Raw genomic sequence first — 22,087 nt, forward strand, 5'->3', positions numbered from 1 at the left:
AAGGAGAGGAGGGAGGGAAGGAGAGGAGGGAGGGAAGGAGAGGAGGGAGGGAAGGAGAGGAGGGAGGGAAGGGGAGGAGGGAGGGAAGGGAAGGGGAGGGAGGGAGGTAGGTAGGAGAGGCTTAGATCTTGTTGAAGGCAGCCACGTCGACACTCTGGACCTGAAATAGAAGAGCTCAGATCAGGGTAACGTCACTACATAACGTGTCCTCAGACCACTATAATACACTAGTAGTAGCTCAGATCAGGGTAACGTGTCCTCAGACCACTATAATACACTAGTAGTAGTAGCTCAGATCAGGGTAACGTGTCCTCAGACCACTATAATACACTAGTAGTAGTAGCTCAGATCAGGGTAACGTGTCCTCAGACCACTATAATACACTAGTAGTAGTAGCTCAGATCAGGGTAACGTGTCCTCAGACCACTATAATACACTAGTAGTAGTAGCTCAGATCAGGGTAACGTGTCCTCAGACCACTATAATACACTAGTAGTAGTAGCTCAGATCAGGGTAACGTGTCCTCAGACCACTATAATACACTAGTAGTAGTAGCTCAGATCAGGGTAACGTGTCCTCAGACCACTATAATACACTAGTAGTAGTAGCTCAGATCAGGGTAACGTGTCCTCAGACCACTATAATATACTAGTAGTAGTAGCTCAGATCAGGGTAACGTGTCCTCAGACCACTATAATACATTAGTAGTAGTAGCTCAGATCAGGGTAACGTGTCCTCAGACCACTATAATACACTAGTAGTAGTAGCTCAGATCAGGGTAACGTGTCCTCAGACCACTATAATACACTAGTAGTAGTAGCTCAGATCAGGGTAACGTGTCCTCAGACCACTATAATACACTAGTAGTAGTAGCTCAGATCAGGGTAACGTGTCCTCAGACCACTATAATACACTAGTAGTAGTAGCTCAGATCAGGGTAACGTGTCCTCAGACCACTATAATACATTAGTAGTAGTAGCAGCTCAGATCAGGGTAACGTGTCCTCAGACCACTATAATACATTAGTAGTAGTAGCTCAGATCAGGGTAACGTGTCCTCAGACCACTATAATACACTAGTAGTAGTAGCTCAGATCAGGGTAACGTGTCCTCAGACCACTATAATACACTAGTAGTAGTAGCTCAGATCAGGATAACGTGTCCTCAGACCACTATAATACATTAGTAGTAGTAGCTCAGATCAGGGTAACGTGTCCTCAGACCTCTATAATACACTAGTAGTAGTAGCTCAGATCAGGGTAACGTGTCCTCAGACCACTATAATACACTAGTAGTAGTAGCTCAGATCAGGGTAACGTGTCCTCAGACCACTATAATACATTAGTAGTAGTAGCTCAGATCAGGGTAAAGTGTCCTCAGACCACTACAATACACTAGTAGTAGTTGTGTTATCTACAGCGTGTGATACTCACATAGTCCTCAAACTTGGTGATCTCTTCCTCTAGCAGGTCTGTCCCCACCTTGTCGTCCTCGACAACACACCCGATCTGAAGCTTCTTTATGCCGTAACCCACGGGAACCAGCTTGGACTGACCCCACAGCAGACCGTCAGCTACAACAGACCTCACACACTCCTCCAACTTAGACATGTCTGTCTCATCATCCCACTGAGAAAGGGAGAGGTGGGGAGAAAGCATTAGATAGAGGGACAGACAGGGGACAACGTACAGGTTTGACATAGAGCAGGATAGAAGGACAGACAGGGGACAACGTACAGGTTTGACATAGAGCAGGATAGAAGGACAGACAGGGGACAACGTACAGGTTTGACATAGAGCAGGATAGAGGACAAACAGGGGACAACGTACAGGTTTGACATAGAGCAGGATAGAGGACAAACAGGGGACAACGTACATGTTTGACTTAGAGCAGGATAGAGGACAGACAGGGGACAACGTACAGGTTTGACATAGAGCAGGATAGAAGGACAGACAGGGGACAACGTACAGGTTTGACATAGAGCAGGATAGAGGACAGACAGGGGACAACGTACAGGTTTGACATAGAGCAGGATAGAGGACAAACAGGGGACAACGTACAGGTTTGACATAGAGCAGGATAGAGGACAGACAGGGGACAACGTACAGGTTTGACATAGAGCAGGATAGAAGGACAGACAGGGGACAACGTACAGGTTTGACATAGAGCAGGATAGAAGGACAGACAGGGGACAACGTACAGGTTTGACATAGAGCAGGATAGAGGACAGACAGGGGACAACGTACAGGTTTGACATAGAGCAGGATAGAGGACAGACAGGGGACAACGTACAGGTTTGACATAGAGCAGGATAGAGGACAGACAGGGGACAACGTACAGGTTTGACATAGAGCAGGATAGAGGACAGACAGGGGACAACGTACAGGTTTGACATAGAGCAGGATAGAGGACAGACAGGGGACAACGTACAGGTTTGACATCGAGCAGGATAGAGGACAGACAGGGGACAACGTACAGGTTTGACATCGAGCAGGATAGAAGGACAGACAGGGGACAACGTACAGGTTTGACATCGAGCAGGATAGAGGACAGACAGGGGACAACGTACAGGTTTGACATAGAGCAGGATAGAAGGACAGACAGGGGACAACGTACAGGTTTGACATAGAGCAGGATAGAGGACAGACAGGGGACAACGTACAGGTTTGACATAGAGCAGGATAGAGGACAGACAGGGGACAACGTACAGGTTTGACATAGAGCAGGATAGAAGGACAGACAGGGGACAACGTACAGGTTTGACATAGAGCAGGATAGAGGACAGACGGGACAACGTACAGGTTTGACATAGAGCAGGATAGAAGGACAGACAGGGGACAACGTACAGGTTTGACATAGAGCAGGATAGAAGGATAGACAGGGGACAACGTACAGGTTTGACATAGAGCAGGATAGAGGACAGACAGGGGACAACGTACAGGTTTGACATAGAGCAGGATAGAAGGACAGACAGGGGACAACGTACAGGTTTGACATCGAGCAGGATAGAAGGACAGACAGGGGAAAACGTACAGGTTTGACATAGAGCAGGATAGAGGACAGACAGGGGACAACGTACAGGTTTGACATAGAGCAGGATAGAAGGACAGACAGGGGACAACGTACAGGTTTGACATCGAGCAGGATAGAAGGACAGACAGGGGACAACGTACAGGTTTGACATCGAGCAGGATAGAAGGACAGACAGGGGACAACGTACAGGTTTGACATAGAGCAGGATAGAGGACAGACAGGGGACAACGTACAGGTTTGACATAGAGCAGGATAGAGGACAGACAGGGGACAACGTACAGGTTTGACATAGAGCAGGATAGAGGACAGACAGGGGACAACGTACAGGTTTGACATCGAGCAGGATAGAAGGACAGACAGGGGACAACGTACAGGTTTGACATAGAGCAGGATAGAGGACAGACAGGGGACAACGTACAGGTTTGACATAGAGCAGGATAGAGGACAGACAGGGGACAACGTACAGGTTTGACATAGAGCAGGATAGAGGACAGACAGGGGACAACGTACAGGTTTGACATCGAGCAGGATAGAGGACTTGGCGATGAGTGCTGGTTTCTTAGACTTCTTGGCAGCGTAAGCAGCGATTCTCTCCTCCTTCAGCCTCTCTGCCTCTTCATCCTCCTCATCACTCCCAAAGAGGTCCATCTCATCATCATCATCCTCCTCTACCTTCACAGACTGAACAGTCACCGCCTGGGAGGAGACAGGAGAAATAAGCATCTACAAAATATTGTTCATACACTGATGGAACAATTTCAAAGATTTTTCTCAGTTGCAGTTCATGAGGAAATCAGTTAATTTAAATAAATTGATGAGGTCCTGATCTATGGATTCCATATGACTGGGAATACAGATCTGCATCTGTTGGTCACAGATACCTTAATAAAGAGGTAGGGTGTGGATCAGAAAACCAGTCAGTATCTGGTGTGACCATTTTCCTGATGCAGCACAACATCTCCTTCACATGGAGCTGATCAGGCGGTTGATTTTGGCCTGTGGAATGTTGTTCCATTCCTCTTCAATGGCTGTGTGAAGTCGCTGGATATTGGCGGGAACTGGAACACGCTGTTGTACACGTTGATCCAGAGCATCCCAAACATGCTCAATGGGTGACATGTCTGGTGACTATGCAGGCCATGGAAGAACTGGGACATTTTCAGCTTCCAGGAATTGTGTCCAGATCCTTGTGACATGGGGCCGTGCATTATCATGCTGAAACATGAGGTGATGGCTGTGGATGAATGGCACAGCGATGGGCCTCAGGAACTCATCACAGTATCTCTGTGCATTCAAATTGCCATCAATAAAATGTGTTCATTGTCTGTAGCTTATGCCTGCCCATACCATAACCCCACCACCACCATGGGGCACTCTGTTCACAACGTTGACGTCACTAAACCCCTCGCCCACACGACACCATACACGCTGTCTGCCCAGTACAGTTGAAACAGGGATTCATCCTTGAAGAGCACACTTCTCCAGCGTGCCAGTGGCCATCAAAGGTGATCATTTATCCACTGAAGTCGGTTACGACGCCCAAATGGAGTCAGTTCAATACCCTGGTGAGGACGACAAGCACGCAGATGAGCTTCTCTGAGACGGTTCTGACAGTTTGTGCAGAAATTCTTCAGTTGTGCAAACCCACAGTTCCATCAGCTGTCCGGGTGGCTGGTCTCAGATGCTCCCGCAGGTGAAGAAGCCAGATGTGGAGGTCCTGGCGTGGTCTGTGGTTGGGAGGCTGGTCTCAGATGCTCCCGCAGGTGAAGAAGCCAGATGTGGAGGTCCTGGCGTGGTTACATGTGGTCTGTGGTTGTGGTCTGTGGTTGTGGTTACATGTGGTCTGTGGTTGTGGTCATCCTGTCTGGGTTGACGCCCCCCCTTGGGTTGTGCTATGGCGGAGATCTTTGTGGGCTATACTCAGCCTTGTCTCAGGATGGTAAGTTGGTGGTTGAAGATATCCCTCTAGTGGTGTGGGGGCTGTGCTTTGGCAAAGTGGGTGGGGTTATATCCTTCCTGTTTGGCCCTGTCCGGGGGTGTCCTCGGATGGGGCCACAGTGTCTCCTGACCCCTCCTGTCTCAGCCTCCAGTATTTATGCTGCAGTAGTTTGTGTCTCGGGGGGCTAGGGTCAGTTTGTTATAACTGGAGTACTTCTCCTGTCCTAATCGGTGTCCTGTGTGAATCTAAGTGTGCGTTCTCTAATTCTTTCTTTCTCTCTCTCGGAGGACCTGAGCCCTAGGACCATGCCCCAGGACTACCTGACATGATGACTCCTTGCTGTCCCCAGTCCACCTGGCCGTGCTGCTGCTCCAGTTTCAACTGTTCTGCCTGTGATTATTATTTGACCATGCTGGTCATTTATGAACATTTGAACATCTTGGCCATGTTCTGTTATAATCTCCACCTGGCACAGCCAGAAGAGGACTGGCCACCCCATATAGCCTGGTTCCTCTCTAGGTTTCTTCCTAGGTTTTGGCCTTTCTAGGGAGTTTTTCCTAGCCACCGTGCTTCTACACCTGCATTGCTTGCTGTTTGGGGTTTTAGGCTGGGTTTCTGTACAGCACTTTGAGATATCAGCTGATGTACGAAGGGCTATATAAATACATTTGATTTGGTTACATGCGGTCTGTGGTTGTGGTTACATGTGGTCTGTGGTTGTGGTTACATGTGGTCTGTGGTTGTGGTTACATGTGGTCTGTGGTTGTGGTTACATGTGGTCTGTGGTTACGTGGTCTGTGGTTACATGTGGTCTGTGGTTGTGGTTACGTGGTCTGTGGTTACGTGGTCTGTGGTTGCGTGGTTGTGGTTACGTGGTTTGTGGTTACGTGGTTGTGGTTACGTGGTCTGTGGTTGTGGTTACGTGGTCTGTGGTTGTGAGGCTGATTGGACGTTCTGACAAATTCTCTGAATCGATGTTGCTGCATATGGTAGAGAAATTAACATTCAATTCTCTGGCAACAGCTCGGGTGGACATTCCTGCAGTCAGCATGCCAATTGCTCGCTTCCTCAACTTGAGACATCTGGCATTGTGTTGCGTGACAAAACTGTACAATTTAGTGGCCTTTTATTGTCCACAGCACAAGGTCCACTTTTGTAATGATCATGCTGTTTAATCAGATTCTTGATATGCCACACCTGTCAGGTGGATGGATTATCTTGGCAAAGGAGAAATGCTCACTAACAGGAACGTAAACAAATTTGAGAGAAATAATATTTGTGTGTGTTTGGAACATTTCTGGGATCTTTTATTTTAGCTCATGAAACATGAGACCAACACGTATGTTTGTTCAGTGTAGTTATAAAGCCTAAATATCATTCATAGATCACACCATTCTTGGTACAGAAAAATAAAAATGTACACCTTCAATCTTCAACCGAATGTCTGCTCCAGTCCGCACAGAGTTCCGTGTCCACAACAGCCAATGCAGATGTGGACGGGGTTGGACGTTCGAAATTTAAGCATTTCGCTTGAACAGACAGCGTGGACAGTGTAAATTAGACTTCTCTAAACCCACCTTGGCACAGGGAACAGCTGGGCTCCTCTCCAGAACCCGGACTCTGTTCTCCAGCTTGAACAAGGCTGCTCTCAGATCCTCCACCACTACACACAAACACACAACATTATCGTCAATCATCACTGTTTGTGGTCTGTGAACTGGATCAATAAAGACATATCCCACGTCAATATAGATCAGAATATGATCATTAAATTAAAGACAGACGTACCTTTGTGCAGTCCCTGGTTCTCCAGCTCCAGACTCTTCATACGAGACACCAACTCCTGGTCCCCGCTGGCTGAGGAAGACTGCACACATACCCGGTGGTCAGAGGAAGACTAGACACATACCCGCTGGCTGAGGAAGACTAGACACATATCCTGTGGTCAGAGGAAGACTAGACACATACCCGGTGGTCAGAGGAAGACTAGACACATACCCGCTGGCTGAGGAAGACTAGACACATACCCGCTGGCTGAGGAAGACTAGACACCCACCCGGTGGTCAGAGGAAGACTAGACACCCACCCGGTGGTCTGAGGAAGACTAGACACATACCCGGTTGTCAGAGGAAGACTAGACACATACCCGCTGGCTGAGGAAGACTAGACACCCACCCGGTGGTCAGAGGAAGACTAGACACCCACCCGGTGGTCTGAGGAAGACTAGACACATACCCGGTTGTCAGAGGAAGACTAGACACATACCCGGTTGTCAGAGGAAGACTAGACACATACCCGGTTGTCAGAGGAAGACTAGACACATACCCGGTTGTCAGAGGAAGACTAGACACATACCCGGTTGTCAGAGGAAGACTAGACACATACCCGGTGGTCAGAGGAAGACTAGACACATACCCGCTGGTCAGAGGAAGACTAGACACATACCCGCTGGTCTGAGGAAGACTAGACACATACCCGGTGGTCAGAGGAAGACTAGACACATACCCGCTGGCTGAGGAAGACTAGACACATACCCGGTGGTCAGAGGAAGACTAGACACATACCCGCTGGCTGAGGAAGACTAGACACATACCCGCTGGCTGAGGAAGACTAGACACATACCCGGTGGTCAGAGGAAGACTAGACACATACCCGGTGGTCAGAGGAAGACTAGACACATACCCGCTGGCTGAGGAAGACTAGACACATACCCCGGTGGTCAGAGGAAGACTAGACACATACCCGCTGGCTGAGGAAGACTAGACACATACCCGCTGGCTGAGGAAGACTAGACACATACCCGGTGGTCAGAGGAAGACTAGACACCCACCCGGTGGTCTGAGGAAGACTAGACACATACCCGCTGGCTGAGGAAGACTAGACACATACCCGCTGGCTGAGGAAGACTAGACACATACCCGGCGGTCAGAGGAAGTTCACTTCAATACAGCCACATGCAGGACTGACTAAGTAACGCTGTAATATCCTTCTTATACTACGATTCACCTCTATACACTCATCAGCTGAAAACACAACTACGTCAGCTCTCTGACAGAGCAGATATGTAACTGTCAACAGGTCAGCTCTCTGACAGAGCAGATATTTAACTGTCAACAGGTCAGCTCTGACAGAGCAGATATTTAACTGTCAACAGGTCAGCTCTGACAGAGCAGATATTTAACTGTCAACAGGTCAGCTCTGACAGAGCAGATATTTAACTGTCAACAGATCAGCTCTGACAGAGGAGATATTTAACTGTCAACAGGTCAGCTCTGACAGAGGAGATATTTAACTGTCAACAGGTCAGCTCTGACAGAGGAGATATTTAACTGTCAACAGGTCAGCTCTCTGACAGAGCAGATATTTAACTGTCAACAGGTCAGCTCTGACAGAGCAGATATTTAACTGTCAGGAGCAGGGTTCCCCAATTGGTGGTCCGAATTTGGCCTCCCAAACATTCTGAGAACCCTGTAAAAACACCAGGAGTTCAGCACCAAGTTGTTAATGTTAATTTAAGAAATCTGCTCCTAAGTATTTCCACGCATAATAGAGATACATGTGATCGTATACAAATGGAAGAACGGTTTAAAATGATTCTGTTTTAGTCAAACATTATATCTGTTTGGGACTCCTGCAATCAAATTGGAGTCTACAAATTATTTGTAATTATGTTCTGTCCCCCAATCATCCGGTCAAGAAAGAAATTGGTCTGCGGCTGAATCTAGTGGATGATCCATGGGTTAGAGGACAGAGGGCAGAGGGCAGAGGACAGAGGGCAGAGGACAGAGGGCAGAGAGGGCAGAGGACAGAGGGCAGAGAGGGCAGAGAGGGCAGAGGACAGAGGGCAGAGGACAGAGGGAAGAGAGGACAGAATTAGAGAGTGGGGGTGGGGGGGGGTTGGTCAATCTGTGTGTGTCGTACACGCCAGTCCAGTCCAGACCATGCACCTCTCAGCCCTGTACGGGGACTTACATTCCTGTGCTGGCGCTTCTGGGGACGAGATCGTCCTCTACCTTGGAGCGCTGACTTTACCTGGTTAACATGGAGGGGGGAAGGAGGACAGAACACAGACAGGGAGGAGAGGACAGTGAAATAGCCATGAAGGACAGGAGGACAGAGGAGAAAGATTGCAGGTCCACCAAGATAGACGTCAGGAACAGTACAGAAAGAGACGTCAGGAACAGATGTCAGGAATACTACGGGAAATTGAAAACTGAGAAAGATTTAAATAATAGATTGTTAACCAGAGCCACATTATTTCAACTCCACTGTCTCTGAGAATGTTACAACAGCCGCGCGTTACTAAGAGTTCCAGAACGTTACAACAGCCACGCGTTACTAAGAGTTCCAGAACGTTACAACAGCCGCGCGTTACTAAGAGTTCCAGAATGTTACAACAGCCGCGCGTTACTAAGAGTTCCAGAACGTTACAACAGCCGCGCGTTACTAAGAGTTCCAGAACGTTACAACAGCCGCGCGTTACTAAGAGTTCCAGAACGTTACAACAGCCGCGCGTTACTAAGAGTTCCAGAACGTTACAACAGCCGCGCGTTACTAAGAGTTCCAGAACGTTACAACAGCCGCGCGTTACTAAGAGTTCCAGAACGTTACAACAGCCGCGCGTTACTAAGAGTTCCAGAATGTTACAACAGCCGCGCGTTACTAAGAGTTCCAGAACGTTACAACAGCCGCGCGTTACTAAGAGTTCCAGAACTTTACAATAGCCGCGAGTTACTAAGAGTTCCAGAACGTTACAACAGCCGCGCGTTACTAAGAGTTCCAGAACGTTACAACAGCCGCGCGTTACTAAGAGTTCCAGAACGTTACAACAGCCGCGCGTTACTAAGAGTTCCAGAACGTTACAGCCGCGTGTTACTAAGAGTTCCAGAACGTTACAACAGCCGCGAGTTACTAAGAGTTCCAGAACGTTACAACAGCCGCGCGTTACTAAGAGTTCCAGAACGTTACAACAGCCGCGCGTTACTAAGAGTTCCAGAACGTTACAACAGCCGCGCGTTACTAAGAGTTCCAGAACGTTACAACAGCCGCTCGTTACTAAGAGTTCCAGAACGTTACAACAGCCGCTCGTTACTAAGAGTTCCAGAACGTTACAACAGCCGCTCGTTACTAAGAGTTCCAGAACGTTACAACAGCCGCGCGTTACTAAGAGTTCCAGAACGTTACAACAGCCGCGCGTTACTAAGAGTTCCAGAACGTTACAACAGCCGCGCGTTACTAAGAGTTCCAGAACGTTACAACAGCCGCGCGTTACTAAGAGTTCCAGAACGTTACAACAGCCGCGCGTTACTAAGAGTTCCAGAACGTTACAACAGCCGCGCGTTACTAAGAGTTCCAGAACGTTACAACAGCCGCGCGTTACTAAGAGTTCCAGAACGTTACAACAGCCGCTCGTTACTAAGAGTTCCAGAACGTTACAACAGCCGCTCGTTACTAAGAGTTCCAGAACGTTACAACAGCCGCGCGTTACTAAGAGTTCCAGAACGTTACAACAGCCGCGCGTTACTAAGAGTTCCAGAATGTTACAACAGCCGCGCGTTACTAAGAGTTCCAGAACGTTACAACAGCCGCGCGTTACTAAGAGTTCCAGAACGTTACAACAGCCGCGCGTTACTAAGAGTTCTAGAACGTTACAACAGCCGCGCGTTACTAAGAGTTCCAGAACGTTACAACAGCCGCGCGTTACTAAGAGTTCCAGAACGTTACAACAGCCGCTCGTTACTAAGAGTTCCAGAACGTTACAACAGCCGCGAGTTACTAAGAGTTCCAGAACGTTACAACAGCCGCGAGTTACTAATAGTTCCAGAACGTTACAACAGCCGCTCGTTACTAAGAGTTCCAGAACGTTACAACAGCCGCGCGTTACTAAGAGTTCCAGAACGTTACAACAGCCGCGCGTTACTAAGAGTTTCATCCTAACTGAACATTCCCAGCAGCACCAGTTGAAACATGGAGGACAGGACAGAGGCTAGAACTGATTGACAGATGTTTTCAGCCCAGCTAATAAAAGGTTAGTGTGGCTTAACACACACGAACACAGAGGACTGTATGAAAGGGTCTCAACCCAACTTAGTGGCGTCTCAACTGATACTCTATCAGAACCTCATGGCACCTCATCACACCACGTTCTTTAGTAAAGCAGGTACCTGGGGAGAGAGAGTGTGTGTGTCGTTACGTTAGTACCTGGTGGTGTGAGTGTGTGGAGGGCCCGTTGGCTCCCTCGTAGAAGCGTCTCTCAGCCTCGTCGTAGCGGGGCTTCTCAAACCAGATGTTATCTTCACCAAGGCACTGTAGACCAGACATGATGATACTGATGGAGAAGGAGAGAGAAAGTGAGAAGAACAGAGAGGAAGTTAGAGTCATGAGCTCCTGAGAACTTCTGCAAAAATAATTTCATTTTAGTTGAATAAATGTAGATAAAATCCAAGTTTTTCACAAGGACTTATACAGGATACTACATCCAAACCTGCACTCCACAGCCAAATTCCAGACCTACAAACATGTCTGGTTAGTTACTAAGAGTTCCAGAATGTTACAACAGCCGCGAGTTACTAAGAGTTCCATCATGTCTGGTTAGAGTGTTGGACTAGTTAACTGTAAGGTTGTAAGCTTGGATCCCCTGAGCTGACAAGGTGAAAATCTGTCGTTCTGCCCCTGAGCAAGGCAGTTAACCCACCGTTCCTAGGCCGTCATTGAAAATAAGAATGTGCTCTTAACTGACTTGCCTAGTTAAATAAAAAGGTATAAAACTTGAAAATCGGCCCTAATTAAATCGGCCATTCCGATTAATCGGTCGACCTCTACTCCAGAGTACAGGCCCCTGTAACGCTCATTCCTTCGACGATAAACGCAAATCCGACTATTACCCCTGGTCAGACAAAACCGCTACTCGTCAGTGAAGAGCCCTTTTGCCAGTGGTCCAGCGACGATGGGTTTGTGCCCATAGGCGACGTTGTTGCCGGTGATGTCTGGTGAGGACCTGCCTTACAACAGGCATACAAGCCCTCAGTCCAGCCTCTCTCAGCCTATTGTGGACAGTCTGAACACTGATGGAGGGACTGTGCGTTCCTGGTGTAAGTTGTTGTTGCCATCCTGTACCTGTACCGCAGGAGTGATGTTCAGATGTACCGATCCTGTGCAGGTGTTGTTACATGTGGTCTACCACTGCGAGGACGATCAGCTGTCCGTCCTGTCTCCCTGTAGCGCTGTCTTAAGCGTCTCACAGTACGGACATTGCAATTCATTGCCCTGGCCACATCTGCAGTCCTCACGCCTCCTTGCAGCATGCCTAAGGCACGTTCACGCAGATGAGCAGGGACCCTGGGCATCTTTCTTTTGGTGTTTTTCAGAGTCAGTAGAAATGCCTCTTTAGTGTCCTAAGTTTTCATAACTGTGACCTTAATTGCCTACCGCCTGTAAGCTGTTGGTGTCTTAATGACCGTGCCACAGGTGCATGTTCATTAATTGTTTATGGTTCATTGAACAAGCATGGGAAACAGTGTTTAAATCCTTTACAATGAAGATCTGGGAAGTTTTGGGGATTATTATGAATTCTTTGAAAGACAGGGTTCTGAAAAAGGGATGTTTATATGTATTTATTATGGATCCCCATTAGTTCCTGTCAAGGCAGCAGCTACTCTTCCTGGGGTTTATTATGGATCCCCATTAGTTCCTGTCAAGGCAGCAGCTACTCTTCCTGGGGTTTATTATGGATCTAATTTTACTTATTTTGCATGAGTTACTTGATGTGGACTAGAGTTCCATGTAGTCATGGCTCTACTTAGTACTGTGCGCCTTCCATAGTCTGATCTGGACTTGGGGACTGTGAAGAGACCTCTTGTGGGGTATGCATGGGTGTCCGAGCTGTGCACCAGTAGTTAAGACAGACAGCTCGGTGCATTCAACATGTCAATACCGCTCATAAATACAAGTAGTGATGAAGTCGATCTCTCCTCCACTTTGAGCCAGGAGAGATTGATATGCATATTATTAATGTTAGCCCTCGGTGTACATCCAAGGGCCAGCCATGCTGCCTTGTTGAGTGAGCGATCTGTATTCCCAGTCATTGGAAATCCACAGAGGAGGGTCTAATGAATATACTTCAATGAACTGAGAGGAGTCTCTACGCAATTAGCAATATTTTACCCATTGGTCAAAAGATGCGTTTTCGATTGGACACCTTAAAAATAGAAATCCATAACATTACAGCTGCATTTACCATTAAGAAAACTTGACATTTTAACCGAGAAGCTCAGAGATGGGTATCTGTTCTTTCCTCATGTCACCGACTTAAAACATGTCATGGTTTTATTTTTTCAAGGGTAAACATTTGCTTAACAAGTCACATAATAGCATGGTTAAGTTATTAATTATACTGGGATGGGGTCTCAATACACCCAGACACTACGAAGATACAGGCGTCCTTCCTAACTCAGTGGCCGGAGAGGAAGGAAACTGCTCAGGGATTTCACCTTGAGGCCAATGGTGACTTTAAAACAGTTACAGAGTTTAATGGCTGTGATTGGAGAAAGCTGAGGATGGATCAACAACATTGTAGTTACTCCACAATACTAACCTACTTGACAGAGTGAAAAGAAGGAAGCCTGTACAGAATAAAAATATTCCAAAAACATGCATCCTGTTTGAAACAAGCCACTTAATACCGTAAAAGACGTGGCAAAGCAATTCACTTTTTGTCCTGAATACAAAATGTTTGGGCAAATCCAATACATACTGGATTTGAAGCATAGTGGTGGCTGCATCATGGCTATTCTTGATATAGTTTTTCACGGATAAAAAATTAACTGAACGGAGCGCAGAGAAAAATCCTAGAGGAAAACCTGTTTGTCTGCTTTACACCAGACACTGGGAGATTAGTTCACCTTTCAGCAGGACAATAACATACACCATGAAGACAGTGAATACTCCAGAATGTTACAGTTTTCACTTAAATCGGCTTGAAAATCTATGGCAAAAATTTAAAATTGCTCTTTGCCATGATCCTCAACACCTTGACAGAGATTGAAGACTTTTTTCAAGAATAATGGGCAAATATTGTACAATCCAGGTGTGGAAAGCTCTGCGAGACACACCCAAGAAGACTCACAGCTGTAATCGCTGCCAAAGCCGTTCCAACAGGTATTGACTCGTTGGTGAATAACTTATCAAAATCAAGGTATATTTATTTTCATTAACCTTAAAAAAAAAAAAAAAAGACAATTAAATAAAGTTTAATTCCACTTTGTAACAATAAAATCCAAGGGGTGAATACCTCAGATTCTTTATAGGCAGATCATGTTATGCCATTTGCCCATAGGATCCCATTCAACTTGGAAACACATAAAATACCTCAGAAACACCCACATCCTAATAGATCAATATTAATATGTTTGGAGAATTATGTTTTATTTTTTAAGGGTCTAATTCTTTAAGTCACTTCATGCCTAAAGAGTGACTGCCTTTAAAAAGCAACAAATCCCTTTGAAAAACGGTCTGTTGCATTGAGCCAGAAACATTTATTCTTGTGTCAAAATTGACTACGAAGTGTAAATATGATAATTTGTCATAATGTCAATCTGGTCTAAAACAGAGTTTGGAACATCTGTGCGTCACAACAGGTAAATGGAAGTGTTATTTTACCTTTGTTTAACCAGGCAAGTCAGTTAAGAACAAATTCTTATTTTCAATGACGGCCTAGGAACAGTGGGTTAACTGCCTGTTCAGGGGCAGAACGACAGATTTGTACCTTGTCAGCTCGGGGGTTTGAACCTGCAACCTTCTGGTTACTAGTCCAATGCTCTAACCACTAGGTCCGTTTGCCAACTAACATGGGGTGAACAGCTGCGTTGATTGCTCTCTGTCCAATAGACAGTGAGACAGACCTGCCAATCAGCGCCGACATTTTTCACACAAGACAACACGTCACATATATTTTACATGGGAAATACTGCACCAGACGCATTAGTTTGATGTCAAATTGCGTGACTAAGACCTCCTCAGCAAAAACTTGAAATTAATTACAGATTGCGTGAGTCATCTTAGATTCTTTCTGATCTGATCAAATCTGGGGATTTGGAGGAAATACACCTCAACTGAAGTCTTGTTTTTCTAATGAGCAACAGAAAAACACGTGCCAATCGGCGTGTTCAGTGGCGTTTTTGTCAATTGCATTAAGATCAGTGACCTATCTCAAATACCTCGAAACCGGTGCCCCCTCACATTGACTCTGTACCGGTACCCCCTGTATATAGCCTCCACATTGACTCTGTACCGGTACCCCCTGTATATGGCCTCCCCATTGACTCTGTACCGTAATACCCTGTATATAGCCTCCACATTGACTCTGTACCAGTACCCCCTGTATATAGCCTCCACATTGACTCTGTACCAGTACCCCCTGTATATAGCCTCCACATTGACTCTGTACCGGTACCCCCTGTATATAGCCTCCCAATTGACTCTGTACCGTAATACCCTGTATATAGCCTCCACATTGACTCTGTACCAGTACCCCCTGTATATAGCCTCCACATTGACTCTGTACCAGTACCCCCTGTATATAGCCTCCACATTGACTCTGTACCAGTACCCCCTGTATATAGCCTCCACATTGACTCTGTACCAGTACCCCCTGTATATAGCCTCCACATTGACTCTGTACCGGTACCCCCTGTATATAGCCTCCACATTGACTCTGTACCAGTACCCCCTGTATATAGCCTCCACATTGACTCTGTACCGGTACCCCGTATATAGCCTCCACATTGACTCTGTACCATAATACCCTGTATATAGCCTCCACATTGACTCTGTACCGTAATACCCTGTATATAGCCTCCACATTGACTCTGTACCATAATACCCTGTATATAGCCTCCACATTGACTCTGTACCGTAATACCCTGTATATAGCCTCCACATTGACTCTGTACCATAATACCCTGTATATAGCCTCCACATTGACTCTGTACCATAATACCCTGTATATAGCCTCCACATTGACTCTGTACCGTAACACCCTGTATATAGCCTCCACATTGACTCTGTACCGTAACACCCTGTATATAGCCTCCACATTGACTCTGTACCATAATACCCTGTATATAGCCTCCACATTGACTCTGTACCATAATACCCTGTATATAGCCTCCACATTGACTCTGTACCGTAACACCCTGTATATAGCCTCCACATTGACTCCTGTACCGTAACACCCTGTATATAGCCTCCACATTGACTCTGTACCATAATACCCTGTATATAGCCTCCACATTGACTCTGTACCATAATACCCTGTATATAGCCTCCACATTGACTCTGTACCATAATACCCTGTATATAGCTCCACTATTGTTATTTAGTGCTGCTCTTTAATTATTTGTTTTTCATCTGTCACTTACACATACATACATACACATATATATACACAAACACACACACACACATACATATATATTTTTTAATAGGTATTTTCTTAAAATGGCAAAGTTGGTTAAAGGCTTGTAAGTAAGCATTTCACAGTTGTATTCAGCATGTGAAAAAACTATTCAATTAGATTTTAGGATTAACAAGTGACGGTTTGATGTAGATTTGGGTTACAGAATCTAAGAGATCAGTACAGTTTTACAATGGCAAACTATGGAACACTCATTACCAAAACATGCACTCATCTCCAAAACCTGCTCATCATTAATGTAATGCACCAATATTTAGAAAAATAAAACCTATACTTCAGTAATTTTAGCTTATCCAAATATGAGTACATAAAATATTCATACACAAGTAATAATGACAAGAAACAAGATTCAGAAAAGATTGCTAAATACATTTTCATTTGAAATATATTTGCTTTCGGTGTTGTTTAACTCGGGCCTTTTCATTAGCTGAACAATTACACAAATATTAGATTTGGATGTATTACTTTTTTGGACTTTGAAAACTGTTGGAAGTTGTGGACATGTCTAGTGATCATGGTACATGTATAGTGATCATGGAAACTTTCTGTCCAAAAATGATGCTGCTAACCAACATGGCTTCCTGTAGCAGCATGGTAAATGTCTAGTGGTCGTGGCTTCCTATAGCAACATGGTACATGTCTAGTGATCATGGCTTCCTATAGCATCATGGTACATTTGGTGTTCAGTTTCTCATGACAGACATGACATTAAAAAAAATGGAAACAATCCAGGATAAAAGAGCTTTGCTCCATTTCACATTGGACTTGATTGTCATGCAAACGTTTTGTTTTCCCCTTGAAAGGACATTACTAGTTGATAAAGAGCAAGTCCGTGCAAGTAACTAGTGGAGTCAATTGCAGCTGTGCGATGGCGTCTCCGATTTGTGGTTTGATGTGTGGCAGGGAAAACTCTGCAGGGTAACTTCAGCTGAAGTTTGGCATGCCGAAAGTTGCTACTTATTCGGCCACGTGCTATTAAATATTCCCCGTTAAAAACGTTTTCTAACTAAAATACCATTCCCCTCAACTATAGATACTTGGAGGTGTAAAATAATCAGTTAGTTTGACTCACTGTGTTTTTTTTAATCGAGGTTTTATAGTTGAGTCGGAGTTGCCGGCGTGCACCCTGGTGTAATCCGACGATCCAAAAGAAGTGGACAGGATGGACGAACAGTAGTTGTTCAGAAAGGAAGGGGGAGTGGGGGGGACTTTTAGAAGTTTATATCCTGCGTGGCGGAACTATTCAACGATATAAAGAGATAGTGACCACTATATGAAACTGTAGAGACCTATTCGTTTACGGTTTAGTTAGCAGTGAAAAGCTAGTTTATGTTTTTACCATTTTTTAAATGTACTTGCTCAGTTGGTACGCACCAACATTCAAAACAGCAGCTACCACAATGCACTGCGCTTAGGGTGTGTCGTAAAACTTGGTCCGGTAAGAAAAGAGGAGAGGAAAGTTTTTAGCAAACAACAAAACAAGTCTTTCAAGTAGCTCGCTGTTTGTAGAAAATTTGATTTAGGTTTAGCCATTGGTTTTCGTTCTACATGGGACTGTGAAATTCGTAGAGTTTATCTGCTACATAACTCACCGTTGACAGATAGCTAGCTAGCCTAATAACATAGATGGTAAAAACACAGAACTAGATACAGCAGAGATGGTATCAATCAACCCAGTGGACTCTGATCCGGTACTCGGGATCAACGTTGTGGTGAAGGATGAAGACGGAGAGGTAGTGGATTATTTAGCTGAACCAAGTAAGTTTTAATGGATCCATGTAGCTAAACTGTATGTTCTTGTGATATTATTTCTTGTTATAGCCTATCTGTGTTTTTATTCTGTTTAAAATAGGGCTGTCCTGGTGTGTGAAAGAGGAACAAGAAGAGGTACCGTGTCACCTAGAAGAACACGGTAAGTCTGATTGGATGATAATAGAAATATATATTTGTGGCGTATTTTTGTAGGCACTAAAGCCGGTAACGGCATGCTTCAGTTCGGCTGGCGGCTGGCGAACCGAACGAGTATACTCGCATGGTCCCTAAAATGACGTTCGCTTGAAAAACAAAAAAATAAGGGGGAAAGCAGCAATATTACCCAGGAACAGTAGAGGGCGGTGAGCTGGTAATAGCCATCTACGGCCAAACAAGGAAGCGACAACAACCAAACAAGGAAGAAACGTACTGGAGAAAATAAACAAAGATTTTTATAACTGAAAGAAGATAGGCTACAGCCTGTTGTTTCCAAATGGAACAAATGAGTCATTGTGGGCAGAACAAGTAAGGAGGTGGGCAGAGCCAGAGAGATCCTATTGGCGTGTTCTGGCATTCATCTGCATATTTCCGTTAGGGAACGCCTACTCTGGTGTGTGCTATAACTTAATTATCTTTTGCACTCCTCCTAAGCAACGCTATTTTAAAAAACCTTTTCAGAAGGTAAAGTCTACTAAACGTAGTCCACTCGGTTCATAACATATTCTAGTTTTGGGAACAGAAAACTGTATTGACATCAAATGTTTAAATTGATGAGAAAATGTGCAGAATGTTGGCCAAAATCCATCTCGGTCGTCTTCTCCCACTGCTGGCCAGTGAGCAGGCAGATGCTTGACATTTATGCATCCGGTTAAATATCTGTCCCATTGTTCTATATGTGATATAATAGTGTACACAGAGAGACACTTGACTGGCGAGATAATGATAGTTGTGCGAATTGCCCGGGATCTACTAGATTTGATATACTTAGCAACTCGCATAATAGGGATCTACAATCAATCAATCAAATGTATTTATAAAGCCCTTCTTACATCAGCTGGTGTCACAAAGTGCATTACATAAACCCAGCCTAAAAACCCAAACAGCAAGCAATGCAGGTGTAGAAGCACGGTGGCTAGGGAAAAACTCCCTAGAAAGGCCAGAACCAAGGAAGACACCTAGATAGGAACCAGGCTATGAGGGGTGGCCAGTCCTCTTCTGGCTGTGCTGGGTGGAGATTATAACAGAACATGGCAAAGATGTTCAAATGTTCATAGATGACCAGCAGGGTCAAATAATAATAATCACAGTGGTTGTAGAGGTTGCAACAGGTCAGCACCTCAGGAGTAAATTTCAGTTGGCTTTTAATAGCCGATCATTGAGAGTATCTCTACTGCTCCTGCTGTCTCTAGAGAGTTGAAAACAGCAGGTCTGGGACAGGTAGCACGTCCGGTGAACTGGTCAGGGTTCCATAGCCGCAGGCAGAACAGTTGAAACTGGAGCAGCAGCACGGCCAGGTGGACTGGGGACAGCAAGGAGTCATCATACCAGTTAGTCCTGGGGCATGGTCCTAGGGCTCAGGTCCTCCTCCAAACGAGAGAGGATTAGAGAGAGCATACTTAAATTCACACAGGACACTGGATAAGACAGGATAAATACTCCAGATATAACAGACTGACCCTAGCCTCCTGACACAAACTACTGCAGCATAAATACTGGAGGCTGAGACAGGAAGGGTCGGGAGACACTGTGGCCCCATCCGATGATACCCCTGGACAGGGCCAAACAGGCAGGATATAACCCCACCCACTTTGCCAAAGCACAGCCCCCACACCACTAGAGGGATATCTTCAACCACCAACTTACCATCCTGATACAAGGCAGAGGAAAGCCCACAAAGATCTCCGCCACGGCACAACCCAAGGGGGGCGCCAACCCGGACAGGAAGATTATGTCAGTGACTCAACCCACTCAAGTGAAGCACCCCTTCTAGGGACGGTATGAAAGACCACCAGTAAGCCAGTGACTCAGCCCCTGTAATAAGGTTAGAGGCAGAGAATCCCAGTGGAGAGAGGGGAACCGGTCAGGCAGAGACAGCAAGGTCGGTTCGTTGCTCCAGTCCCTTTCCGTTCACCTTCACATTCCTGGGCCAGACTACACTCAATCATAGAACCTACTGAAAAGATGAGTCTTCAATAAAGACTTAAAAGTTGAGACCGAGTCTGCGTCTCTCACATGGGTAGGCAGACCATTATATAAAAATGGAGCACTATAGGAGAAAGCCCTTCCTCCAGCTGTTTGCTTAGAAATTCTAGGGACAGTAAGGAAGCCTGCGTCTTGTGACCGTAGTGTAGGTATGTACGGCAGGACCAAATCGGAAAGATAGGTAGGAACAAGCCTATGTAATGCTTTGTTGGTTAGCAGCATCATTTTTGGACAGAAAGTTTCTGATTTTTGCAATGTTACGTAGATGGAAAAAAGCTGTCCTTGAAACAGTCTTGATATGTTCTGGCAGAACAGAGACGCTACCTCTGGTAAGACGAGGGGTGGGGGTGTGTGTCTTTTTGTCAATAACAGCTGGTGCGCGATGTCTAATATTAAAGAAGTCTCAAGGTATTGCTTGCCTGAGGTAGAGTACCTTATGATAAGCTGTAGACCACACGATCTACCAAGAGTTCTGATCTGTATTATTTGTAGCCGTCTACACAGACCGATGCTGACACTAAGACCGCACTCAACCAACTCTATAAGGCCATAAGTAAACAAGAAAATGCTCACCCAGAAGCGGTGCCCCTAGTGGCCGGGGACTTTAATGCAGGGAAACTTAAATCAGTTTTACCACATTTTACCAGCATGTCACATGTGCAACCAGAGAGAAAAAAAAATCATAGACCACCTTTACTCCACACACAGACATGCATACAAAGCTCTCCCTCACCCTTCATTTGGCAAATCTGATCATAATTCTGTCCTCCTGATTCCTGCTTACAAGCAAAAATGACAAACAAAACCTTTAAACAGGTCAACATTCACAAAGCCGCTGGGCCAGACGGATTACCAGAGCGTGTACTCAAGGCATGGACCAACTGTCAAGTGTCTTCACTGACATTTTTTGTTGTATTTTTCACCCCTTTTTTTACCCTTTTTTCATGGTATCCAATTGGTAGTTACAGTCTTGTCTCATCGCTGCAACTCCCGTACGGACTCGGGAGAGGCGAAGGTCGAGAGCCATGCATCCTCCGAAACACAACCCAACCAACCCTCACTGCTTCTTGACACAATGCCCATCCAACCCGGAAGCCAGCCGCACAAATGTATCGGGGGAAACACCATACACCTAGCGACCGTGTCACTGACATTTTCAACCGGGTCTGTAATAACTACATGTTTCAAGCAGACCACCGTACCGACCACCTGTGCCCAAGGAAGTGAAGGTAACCTGCCTAAATGATTACCGCCCGTGGCACTCACGTCGGTAGCCATGAAGTGCTTTGAAAGGCTGGTCATGGCTCACATCAACAGCATCCTCCCGGGCACCCTAGAGCAACTCCAATTTGCATACCGCCCCAACAGATCCACCGATGACGCAATCTCAATCGCACTCCACACTGCCCTTTCACACCTGGACAAAAGGAACACCTATGTGAGAATGCTGTTCATTGACTACAGCTCAGCATTCAACACCATAGTGCCCTCAAAGCCCTCAAAGCTCATCACTAAGCTAAGGACTCTAGGACTAAACACCTCCCTCTGCAACTGGATCCTGGACCTCCTAATGGGCTGCCCCCAGGTGGTGAGAGTAGGCAACAATTCGTCTGCCACACTGATCCTCAACACAGGGGCCCCTCAGGGGTACGTGCTCAGTCCCCTCCTGTACTCCCTGTTCACCCACGA

The 22,087-nt window shown here is 45.8% G+C and overlaps 2 protein-coding genes across 6 annotated transcripts in view; one reads left to right on the forward strand and one right to left on the reverse strand.

The window, feature by feature from the left end:
* On the reverse strand, nucleotides 1-17,864 carry LOC110530878 (elongation factor 1-delta). Of its 4 annotated transcripts, none has more exons than XM_036986788.1 (8): nucleotides 17,517-17,864; nucleotides 11,173-11,299; nucleotides 8,944-9,003; nucleotides 6,760-6,838; nucleotides 6,549-6,634; nucleotides 3,543-3,728; nucleotides 1,433-1,627; nucleotides 1-160 (listed from the first exon to the last, which is right to left on the reverse strand). In XM_036986788.1, the coding sequence occupies exons 2-8, from the start codon at nucleotides 11,290-11,292 to the stop codon at nucleotides 122-124; spliced, it is 765 nt and encodes a 254-aa protein (XP_036842683.1). In that variant the 5' UTR covers nucleotides 11,293-11,299; nucleotides 17,517-17,864; the 3' UTR covers nucleotides 1-121. The 4 variants fall into 4 exon arrangements, with proteins under 4 accessions (XP_036842683.1, XP_036842682.1, XP_036842685.1 ...); XM_036986787.1 differs by having other exon boundaries at nucleotides 6,760-6,868; XM_036986790.1 differs by lacking the exon at nucleotides 8,944-9,003.
* The window catches only part of LOC110530867 (zinc finger protein 239), a 17,816-nt gene continuing 13,493 nt past the window's right edge, over nucleotides 17,765-22,087 (forward strand). Inside the window, exons 1-2 of one of the 2 annotated variants that reach the window (XR_005053010.1) lie at nucleotides 17,765-18,202; nucleotides 18,297-18,356. Coding sequence is in view for 1 of the 2 variants with exons in the window: in XM_021614155.2 (XP_021469830.2) it covers nucleotides 18,103-18,202; nucleotides 18,297-18,356 (160 nt within the window). In the remaining variant the exon portion in view is untranslated. The remainder of the gene's footprint in view (nucleotides 18,203-18,296; nucleotides 18,357-22,087) is intronic. The other variant, XM_021614155.2, reaches the window with a different exon arrangement.

This window comes from Oncorhynchus mykiss, chromosome 8 (genome assembly GCF_013265735.2).
Source record: "Oncorhynchus mykiss isolate Arlee chromosome 8, USDA_OmykA_1.1, whole genome shotgun sequence".
In the NCBI taxonomy this organism is placed as follows: domain Eukaryota; kingdom Metazoa; phylum Chordata; class Actinopteri; order Salmoniformes; family Salmonidae; genus Oncorhynchus; species Oncorhynchus mykiss.